This window comes from Ursus maritimus, unplaced genomic scaffold, assembly GCF_017311325.1.
Source record: "Ursus maritimus isolate PB19 unplaced genomic scaffold, ASM1731132v1 scaffold_26, whole genome shotgun sequence".
NCBI lineage: Eukaryota > Metazoa > Chordata > Mammalia > Carnivora > Ursidae > Ursus > Ursus maritimus.
In genome coordinates, this window is record NW_024425119.1 from 9,924,195 (window position 1) to 9,935,412 (window position 11,218).

The 11,218-nt window shown below is 34.5% G+C and overlaps 1 protein-coding gene across 1 annotated transcript; it reads left to right on the forward strand.

Annotated features, from left to right (window-relative positions):
* Window positions 1-600: 600 nt before the first annotated feature.
* CLEC12A (C-type lectin domain family 12 member A) lies at window positions 601-10,186 on the forward strand. Its single transcript, XM_008697473.2, has 6 exons — window positions 601-842; window positions 4,603-4,701; window positions 4,970-5,158; window positions 6,045-6,196; window positions 7,254-7,360; window positions 9,913-10,186. Exons 1-6 carry the CDS (start codon window positions 752-754, stop codon window positions 10,088-10,090), a joined length of 816 nt encoding a protein of 271 aa, XP_008695695.1. The 5' UTR covers window positions 601-751; the 3' UTR covers window positions 10,091-10,186.
* The last annotated feature ends 1,032 nt before the right edge of the window (window positions 10,187-11,218 follow it).

The window sequence follows — 11,218 nt, forward strand, 5'->3', positions numbered from 1 at the left end:
CTGGACTACACAGCAATTTCTAGGGCCTTTGGTATACCCACCTCGGCTGTCAGTATGCATTACTCCCTGGTGTGGCCCCTGGACCCCAGACCCCTTAATGTGTTTCTTGCTACTAGGGAAATTAGATGTTCCCTAACTCCCCTTAGGTTAACTTATCCCTAAGTAACAAAGTTACAGAGTGGGTCTTATCCTCTGCCTCTCCCTAAGAGTGATGTGGATATGTACAGTCCCAGCAAAGGCAAATCTTCTCTGTCAGGACCTTTGCCGTGACACATACAGAACGTTTGTGCCAGGCCATTGCTGTAGAAGAGTGAATGTTTGGGGATTGTGTCCTTCTGTTCTTTCTCTACTTGAAGGTTTTCTCCAATAAATTCTATGTTACATCTGCACATGTGTTGCTAGTGATCTGTGCCCCCTTGCATGGCACTAACCAAAACGGTTTTTTTTTTTTAAACTACTGTCTGTAGTTGGGAGATATGGAGAAATGACAAAAAGGAAGAGGTAAGAGGAAGAAAGACTTTCAGTCTTGCAACTGTGTCTATACTTATCTGAGGCCTCTGATAGGCTACAGCTCCTTTGTATACACACAGGATTGGGACAGTGAAAAGAGAAGTTAAAGCTTATACATTTAAGCTTTGGTTTATAAACAGAAGGCTAAACTCACAATTCCTGTTTAACATTCAACTCTGTTAGTTCACCTTCATCTTTTTTTTTTTTAATAGTTTGTTGGACTTTCTTTTCATAGCCATCAATGTCTGAAGAAGTTATGTATGCAGACCTAAAATTTCAGGACTCCAGTAAAGGGGAAAATATCCATGAGTTTGACACAGTTGGGATAAAAGGTAAGATTTTAGCTTTGGATGTGTTGTAGGCTGAGTCTCATTTGACCTTTTGAAGTCTCTGTGCTCTCACATATAAAATGGAGATAACAAGGCCTGTTTCATTATGAGCTTGAAGCCATAATTTAGTGTATGCTGCTTGTGCCATTTTGGAAAAGGCCAACATATTTAATGATTATTTTGTGATAAAGATGAGAAATACACCAATAAAATGCTTTATTTTATTGGCCAGGATTTCACTAATCATTTTTTGTTTATTCATTTAATCCAGTAGGTATTTCTTTAATATTTGAAATTGACCATACTTTTCAGTTCTGGGTACCACAAATAAAAATGTGAGGATATCAAAAAGAATGACAACAGTAAGTAAGTTTGAGAATATTTTTCAGAAAGGGATATTAGAAGGAATTAAAGTTCTGTTACTTTTAAGCTGCTCAATTTGGCCAATTTGACCATTACCATCAAACAAATTAAATTTTATTCAGAGAAAGATACTAAGCAAATCTCCGTAGGCATATGTGACTAAATGGAAGAATATGAACTTAAAACTGATGGTGAAGAATTTTATTTTAATATTAAACTATAACTAGAGATAAAGAGTGAGATAATAATATTCGGACCTATAAATGGGAATTTTGTGAATGAATACGCTACTGTACTGTTAGACATATATTCATTCACTTACATAAAATCAGATTATATCACTTCTCTTTAGCTTGCTGTTAGGTCTATTCACTCTTTAAATGATTAGAAAATAATACCTCATGGAATATTATGGTTGAATGGGGATACAACTCTTTATCATAAATCTTTAATTAATCTAGTTTCCCTGGGTGTGAGATGTATTTTGAACTAAATTTACTCATCTTAAATATGGCATTTAAGAAGTGACTGCTTTGGTTGAACTGTTGAGGAGAACTTAATAGTTTGATACTTTATTTTAAAATGATTCTTGCAGTCATATGACGGGATTAATGTTTCTCATTATTTAGAAAATGAAAAAATAATGTTTATTGGAGGCTACAAAACGCTTAGATACATACACACACCATAATTTCCATATGTTGAGCTAGATATAGGGAAGAAAGAATGAGAGAGAGAGGGAAAGGAAGAGAGGGCGAAAGGGTGGGAGGGACAAAGGGAGGAAGGAGAAAAGTAAAGAAAGAAAGAAAAAGAAAGAAATGAAGTACGTGTGTGTGTGTGTGTGTGTGTGTGTGTGTGTGCATGGGTAACAGAGACAGAAAGACAAATGAGAGAGACAGAACTTTAAAAAATGTCATTTAATATTCTACCAAGTCAAGCATATATTACCCCCGAATTTCTCCTATTTTTTTTTTTTGGAGGTTAAGTTAAATGAAAAGACACATAGAGGACTAAAGGAAGAAAAGAGGTAAAGAAATATTCGAAGACATAACATTCAAAACCACACTATACCTGAAAGTTTGTATTTTTTAAAAAGTTTTCCTCTAAAACTGTTTCCTTTCCCCAATCATCCTCATCTTGTTAAATACAAATATAAATACATATTTAATACAGTCACCAAGTATTTGCTCTATGCCAGCACTATTCTAATTGTATTACCAATATCAATTCACTTAATCTCCGATATTTTGTGGCTTTCTTTTTTAACCAATGCAGAAACTAAGACACAGAGAGGTTAAGGGACTTGGACAAGGTCACACATGATAAGCAGCAGATCCAGCATTCAAGCCCAGGCATACTAGCCCTAGGAATGCTGTGGCTTTTTTTGTTTGTTTGTTTGTCTTAATCGCTATGCTGTACTTCCTACAAGTGTATATATTTATTATCCACCACCTTTATCAAATAAAAGATCTCTCATAAATATTTCAGAAACTTGTACTATAGATTCTAACTTCAAAATGTATTCTTAATCAATTCACAGGTCATCACATCCTAGTAAAGTAAAGTACTAGTCTCTCTCACATGGCCTACTACAATAGTTTTCTTGCTATTCTCCCTGCTTCCAACACTGCAGCCCTACAATTAATTCATTGTCCATATGCAGTAATAGTGATCTTTCCAAAAAACAACAGTAACAGCTCAATTATTTTCCTGTCTTCATTAAACCCTTCCAGTGGTTTTCCAAAAGAACTCCAATCCTCTTGCTCTGGCTTAATAAAGTCTGTAGATAATCTGTCTCCTGCCTTCTTTTTGACCTCCTCAAACATCATTCCTCACTTTGGCCACAGTTCTTCAGCCACTGAATGTTTTTCTGTTTTTCAAACAGGTAAAGATCTTTCCCAGATTAGGTCCTTTGAACTAGATACTCTTGCTGCTGTTCTTCCCACGGATTTTGCAGGCTCATTTGCATTGGCCATAAGATCAGAACTACAGGCTCTCCATAATATAACTGTTTCAAATCTGTGCATACCACAGTACAATTTAAGATCCCTGTCATTTATCTATCATCTATCCATTTATTTTTCTCTCACAATTAAATGTATTTTTTTATGAGAGCAAGAACTTCTATATCTCGCTCACTTGTGTATTGTGAGCACCCAAAATAATGTCTAATGTATAGAAGGTATTGAAAAGATAACTTTTGTCTAACTGAATACATAAATAAATGAGAACATAATTCTTAGGAAGATAGCACTTGAAGTCATACTTCTAACCTTCGGTAAGATCTTGATTATACAGTTCTTTCACTATTAACTATTGTTGAAAGTCTAAAAAGTTGTTTTACATTTTGCTTTCAATTCTCTCTATATTTTACAATATTCTTATATCACCAACTAAGAGATGTAAGACACAGATCAGAAGTATGATGTTATCATGTTATTCCTGAATTATATTTTTTGAAATATCTAGTATCCATATATACAGATGGTGATAATTTAAATCAGGTACTGATTTAATAATAATTAATTTATAATATAAAGTTTATAATTCCTGGGTTTTTTAAAATAGGAAAATGGGACTTTAGTGTTTAGCAAAACAGAAATGCCAAACAGAAGTTTGTTGCTAAAAATATGAAGAAATCCTGATGAGGAAATGATGTTGATCTGGTCTAAGGTCTGGCTGGTGGGAGGACACATGGAGACATTACAAGAGACACCGTATCATTTATGTTCCACAGCCAAACTCTCAGGATCTGTGGGGAAGGACATGAGTAACTGAAATTATTTTCTTTGACACTCACAGTTGTCCATTCCAGGAAGGAATACTCTGATTGACCTCTCTATTAGCTGCCAGCTACCCATTTCCCCAGTTTGTACAGAAAGGATATATCGTATCCAGATTGATTGGTTTTCTCAGTTCTCCTTTTCAAAACCCATTTTTGCCTCTTTGTTTCTTTTTTTAAATTATAATAATATTTTTTATTATATTATGTTAGTCACCATACAATACATCCCCGGTTTTTGATGTAAAGTTCGATGTTTCATTAGTTGCGTATAACACCCAGTGCACCATGCAATACGTGCCCTCCTTACTACCCATCACCAGCCTATCCCATTCCCCCACCCCTCTCCCCTCTGAAGCCCTCAGTTTGTTTCTTGACTCAGTCTCCAGTTAACAACATTTCCTGTGAGAATGAGTTTGCATGTAAAACAAGTAACAAAATGTTTTTTACTTATTCTTTAAAAAAAGGTATTTTAAAATGTCCTTGAATTTTCTAGCAAAACACATTTCTTTATCAGATACATGTTAGGAAAGAAATAAAGGCAAAATGAATGAATGGATGATTCAAATTAAGACGTATACCATTTTCAGGCCTGCCTGCTAATTTTGCTTTCCACAGCACCACCTGCTCCTTCCCGTGGATGGCGTCAGAGAGCCTTGGCCCTGACTTTTCTATGCCTTCTGCTGCTGATTGGACTAGGAATCTTAGGAATCATATGTATGTATTACCCATGTTTTGATTGAAAGGGAAAACACCTAGAATTACATGAGTTTTAGAAGAAAGTTTATTCTTGGATTGAAGCTTTGGAATGATTATAGGTGATATAACCCAAAGGGTATTAATAACTAGATATTTAAACATGGTAATCTGTTTTCCTCACTCCTTCCCTAGACCTTTAATGTTTGTAATACTAGTTCAGCAGGAAGGAGATAATGGTTGGGTTGAGGGATTAAAATTTTTTATCATTTCTTTTTTTTATCTGGAGTTTACACAACTTTGAAGATAGAAATGGGAAAATTGAATAAACTACAAAATTTCAAAGAAGAACTTCAGAGAAATGTTTCTCTACAACTGATACATAACATGAATAGTTCCAAGATGATCAGGGACCTGTCAATCACACTGCAAGAAATAGCCACCAAATTATGTCATGAGCTCTATAAAAGAGAACCAGGTAACCCTATATTCCTCTCTAAGCTATTTATTAGAAAATGAATAAAACCGAGGAGTCACTTGAAAATTATTCATCAATAGCTAGCAGCCTTTTCCTAGGATGCCATTATTTGGAGAAAGGAATTAAATGTGGTTGACAGAGGACTCACTGATATTTCTGTGCAGTTAGAAGTTTCTCTAATCTGACATTTACTACTGTTATTTTGGAAACTGAGGTCAACAGAAGATAAGGAGGAGAGGATAGGTCACCACTCTACACCCTTTTTAAAGGATAAAAAGAGAAGATAGGTCACCTCTTTCTAGGTGACCTTGTTCCTACATTTCAGTCAATGTTTGATTAGAGTCAATAGAAAAGAAATAGTTAGGCCTTGCCTTTGGAATTAGGAGGAATTGGTTTTTTTTAATATCTCTAGCAATTTCTATAGCTATTATAACTAAAACGTTTTTTGTACTCTTAAGAACTCTCCCAAATATTCAATGTCAGGCAGCCAGAAATGCCATAGTCAGAGAAGGCAACTGATATACGTTTGGAGGGTTGATTCTTACCACACAATGTTTTTGTGATTAGCCTTTATTGCCATGTAGTCATATAAAAAATGAAAAAGAGAGAGAAATAAGTCAGTTAATCATTATTCAGGACTCCTGAGGTAAGAAAACACACTGGAATACACTGGACATTTAATTCAAAGTGTGTTGTTCAGATTATGTTTTGGACATATTGTGGTGGTATATAGGGACCTGGAACACAGGATGCATTTTCTTCACCTTTCATGTAAAAAAAAAGAAAGACAAGTAAATTTAGTTAGCTTAATATAGAGGACAATGGGAATAATAAGAATAATGAACATTATCAACACAAACCAAATGAAACTACATTCTTCTTCCAGAGCACAAATGTAAACCTTGTCCAGAGACATGGATGTGGCATGAGGACAACTGTTACATACTAATTGACAATTATGAAACATGGCAAGAGAGTGTCATGTTCTGTTCTGCTCAAAATGCCAGTCTGCTGACGATTAAGAACAAAAGCGTATTGGTAAGGTCCCATGGATCTCTGCCTGTGAGGAAGGAAGTCACTTTTCCCATCATAATAGAGAGGAGTGAGGCATGGTGGGGAAGATTTGTACTAATCCAGGCATGAGCTTATTTTAGTTAGGGTATGAGGTGACTGAGACTTAGTACATTTATTGTATGGCACGATAGCCAAAGTGTCATCCAAAACCTTAGCTTAGGCCCTTAATGTCCCTGGACTCTCAGAGGCTGGGCAGATGGGTAGACATGGGGTACCCAGAATCTTTAGAGCTGTGAGCATTTCCAAACTGGAACTTTAGGATCAACACTTAGAACACTATTTCTGAGAATTCATCTAAAAGCAGATCTGGAAATAATACCTAAGGGTTACCAATTCTGTAAAATCTATATAGGAGAAGTTTCTTTGTTTCTACCATTTTGTCTTTTTTTTAACTAAGAGAAAAAGCCAACATATACTAGAATAAAAAGAGAGGTTGGATAAAATATGTTAAAAAGTTAGAATTAAGATAGGATATCAAAGGCAAGTGCCGAGCAGATATATTATACTGACTCCTTGGGTCCCAGGAAAATGAGTTCTTTGAAAGATTTATTTATGTGTATATATGTATTTATTTATTTTCTTTTTTCTAATATTTAAGTAGCATCTCCATATTTTACTTATTTATTGCTCTTCATTTCTGGTCTCTCAGGCCACTATATAACTTGTGTATATAGTAACTAACCACCTCCTTTGCTCCTGGACTGACTACTGCTGGATCCTTGAATCTTGAAGTTGGTGACCTTCATTGGCCCTAAGTTAAAGTAACGCATGGATGAGTAGATACTTTTCCTTGTGAAACAGTAACTGATAAATAACTGTTGGAGGAAATCTTACAGTAAGGAGCACTTTGTTTTGATTTTTTTTTCTAATGGCATCAAAAAGTAGTAGTGTAATGTCAAAAATGTTACCTTAAAACAGCAATTCGTAAGAAATTATGTTGTGAAGTAATGTACAGAAATGGGAGACAGTTATTATTTTTGGGGGGAGACAATTATTTTTTAAACATCTCTATTTCTTGTAGGAATTTATAAAATCCAAGAGGTTACGTAAATACTGGCTGGGATTACTTACCAGAAAATATCAAAAAAATTACCAGAGACTGGATGAGACAATTTTCTCCTCCGACTGGTAAGTCTTTATTCTTATTGAATTTTTCTGTTTGGTTTGAGTAAAGATGTTTTCCCCAGGAGCAGTATTGATTACACTTAAAACCAGCTTCAACTGAAATTGCTCCCTTAAGTAACTCTTTTCCGTCAGGCTTCTTTAATGTCTAATAATGCAAAAAATTGCCACAAATGTCTTCTCATTATCTTGACAAGTCACTAATGAATTTCTTTCTAGTAGCCAAATAAGGGCGATTTCTGTGAGACTTTTCTCTCAGAAAATTATAGAAGCCAACAAAACTCACTGGGTTCTAACAGTGTGCTTAAAACTTTAAGTTCTGGGATTTAAAGATGAATGAAAGATTGATTCTTCTCTTTGTTACTTATTGATTGTATGTGCACACTAGTGAAACAATTCTACATATAAAAGGAATATAATGTGATAAATCCTTCAGTAAGAATACATGAAATAACCAAAGAGAAAGTTTAGCTGTGAAATTTGTGTTGTAACTGATATTTGAAATGGCCATTTTGAATAAAAAATTTAGAGATAGACTAGAACATCTTTCAGTAAAGAGAATAATTGAGCAAGGGCATGGTACATTGCATATATGGTACACATAAAACAATTTGTTGTGTAATATATTAAGAAATATGGTTATAAGTATACCATGACAAATAGATTCATATGTTATATATGTGCCATCTGACATAGGGGGAGAGTAGACAGGCCAGAAAGACATAAACATAATGCCAAAATTCCTTTTGTATTTTATAATCCCTTAAATTTGGGAAGCAGACAGGATTAGACTAAAGAAAGAAACCAGAGGCTCAACCTGCCCACAAATTTACACATATTTGTTGGTTGAGGACGCACAAGCAAGAGTGAATGCAGGACAGGCGTATGGGGGTTCAGCCACACTAAATCTAAACCCTGAGATTCCTGCACACTCCCCACTGTGGGCAAGAAGCAAATAAAAATTTTGATTGTTTTGTTTTGTTTGCATTTTTCTTCAAACAGAAAGAGTAGATGTAAGAATATGGGTCCAAAAGACAAGGCAGCTTTGTCTTTGGCAGTTTACATGGATGGGACAGAATAGGGGATAATATGTATACAAATGGAGGACAAAAGGAGGTGTATTTTAAGGATCTCATTTGAAGTGAAGGGACTAGAGGTCAGGGTAGTGTATGCATCATGGAGAGTACAGTTGGAATCTTGTTTTGAAAAAGTAGAATTTCTGGGGCACCGGGTGGCTCAGTTGGTTAAGTGTCTGCCTTCGGTTCAGGTCCTGATCCCAGGGTCCTGGGATTGAGCCTTGTATCAGGCTCCCTGCTCAGTGGGGAGCCTGCTTCTCTCTCTCCCCCTCCCCTTGTGCTCTCTAGCTCTCTGTCAAATAAATAAATAAAATCTTTAAAAAAGAAAGAAAGAAAGAAAAAGTAGAATTTCCATGCTTTTATTTGTAATTATTGCTAATGGGAAGGTAATCTATGGTGGGATAGAAAACACAGTATATATTTCAAATTATTAAGAAATGATACCAAAATAAAAAGTATACAATACTATATATAATATATATATAATACATTATATATGTGTATAATATATAATTATATATGTATTTCCTTTTGTTTTTTATTCTTAATGTTGGGATTTGTTTCTTGAAAAGTGCTGTGATCAATGACATCTGTATTATGTCACTTCAAATAGGAAATTTAACTTTTGAAAATTTAATTGATAAACTTATTTATTTATTAATGATCATTATTTATTGACCAAAATATTTAATACTACATTTTTCCCAAAAGATAATATATATTTTTTAAAGATTTTATTTATTTATTCGACAGAGATAGAGACAGCCAGCGAGAGAGGGAACACAAGCAGGGGGAGTGGGAGAGGAAGAAGCAGGCTCATAAGAAGAGCCTGATGTGGGGCTCGATCCCAGATCGCCGGGATCACGCCCTGAGCCGAAGGCAGACGCTTAACCGCTGTGCCACCCAGGCGCCCCGCAAAAGATAATATTTTTAACTTATAAGTTTGTCTTTGATGCCTAGTCCCTGCTCAGTAATCTTGTTTTAGGAGCTGGTAATCATTCAGGACTTCAGAATAAAATGTCTGAAAAATGGCTAGAGGGAAATGTTACTTGGAGATGATGTTGAACTGAAGGTATCATACATTAGGTTAATTCCTGGCTTGGGTGATTATGAAAAAATACTTGAAGAGATGGTGTCCAAGATTTACTACAGGGACCAGACTAGAGAATGTAATAGAATTGTATTATTCTAAATCATATTAAGTATTGGGGAAGGGAGGTGATACATCTGGAAGTAAAGGACAGCAAATAGGATGTAAGAAACAGTGGGAAAGGCAGTCTGAAGTAAGGCAGTGTTTGATACTGCATATTTGTAGATAAATATAAGTAACTTGGACACTCTTGATACTCCAAATAATAATTAAAATTTATTTTAGACAATGCAGACCCAGGAGCAATGATATATTGGAAAAGTATTTTTTTTCCTGGGGATGTGTTTTAAATGTTTGACTTGCTAAGTGTAATTCTTTATTTTCTCTTTCAGGCTTCTAAGAAACACAAATGATGTAAATGATAGGATGCATTGTGGCTACGTAGACTCAATGTATGTTTACTATACAGACTGTACTTCCACAATGAATTTTATGTGCGAGAAGCTGGCTAATCCAGTGAAGATTGAAAGCACACTAATGAATGAAATACCAGATGGAAAATACAGTTAGTGCAAGTATTTCTCTATTATCCTGCTATTAAGAAAACTTTAGGGAGCATACATCTTGTGGACCACACAAAGGGAATAAAGATGCTATGAGACTAAATCTTTGTCTCCTAACAATGTACATTTTTAAACTTTCTTCTTTCTTTCTTCTCATTTGTTGAGTGAAAGGAACCCAAAGGCATACCTTATCATCCAGATACAGTCCAGATACTGTTGAGCATAAATACAGTGCGTTGGGTGAACATACAGAAAACTGAATCTAACTTTTCCTGCTTTTCCAGGAATAAACAAGGAAAATACTAACCTTAGAGAACACCAGGGAAAATGAAATCTAGGAATATGTAGAAGTGATAATACATCACAACCAATTGGGATTTATTCTAGTAATACAAATTGTTTTACATTTTAGAAAAAAAATAAGAGAGAGAAAAATCTATTATTATTTTAATAGATGTAGAAAAGCATTTGATAAAATTTAACAGCTAATCTCTAAGAATACTAGAAGCAGAAGTTTTCCCTAATCTGATAAACATTGATTGATATTAAATAAGAGAAAACAAACAAAAAACTAACAACAACAACAAACTCTAAACCTAACATCATGCTTTTGGTAAAAAAATGAATATTTATTCTTTTGAGCTCGGAACAAGATCAGATGGTCTTTATCAATTATTTTATTCGGTAGCCTCTACTGTCTATTAGAGGTCCTAGAAGTAAAATAAGGCAAGATAAATAAATTTAAAAATATAAAAAATGAGAAAGGAAGAAATAAGACATTTTTATTTGTAGCTGATGTAATTGTGTGTGTATATATATATATTCTCTATATAAATAATATAAATTATTAGAATAAAGTTATTGAATAAAGGTTATTGAATAAAGTCTCAAAATATCTTAATGTTAAACATCAATTATATTTCTGAAGGTTAGCAGTAAACAAAAATTTAAAAAGCAATACCATTTATAAGAGCATCCAAAAATAAAATAGTAATAAATGTAATAAAATTCAAAAACCTTTCTGCCCAATCTTGCTTCCTTCTGCTCCCTTGCACAGGTGGTAACACCAAGAATGCTCCCTAATAAGCCCCCAGCACACTAATCTTGATTCCAGAATCTGCTTCCTGGGAAACCA

Coding starts and splice junctions, on each gene's coding strand:
- CLEC12A (XM_008697473.2), top strand. CDS start 752: ATGTCTGAAGAAGTTATGTATGCAGACCTAAAATTTCAGGACTCCAGT. Junction 4,702..4,969: donor AGGAATCTTAGGAATCATAT/GTATGTATTACC, acceptor TTTTATCTGGAG/TTTACACAACTTTGAAGATA. Junction 7,361..9,912: donor ACAATTTTCTCCTCCGACTG/GTAAGTCTTTAT, acceptor TTTCTCTTTCAG/GCTTCTAAGAAACACAAATG.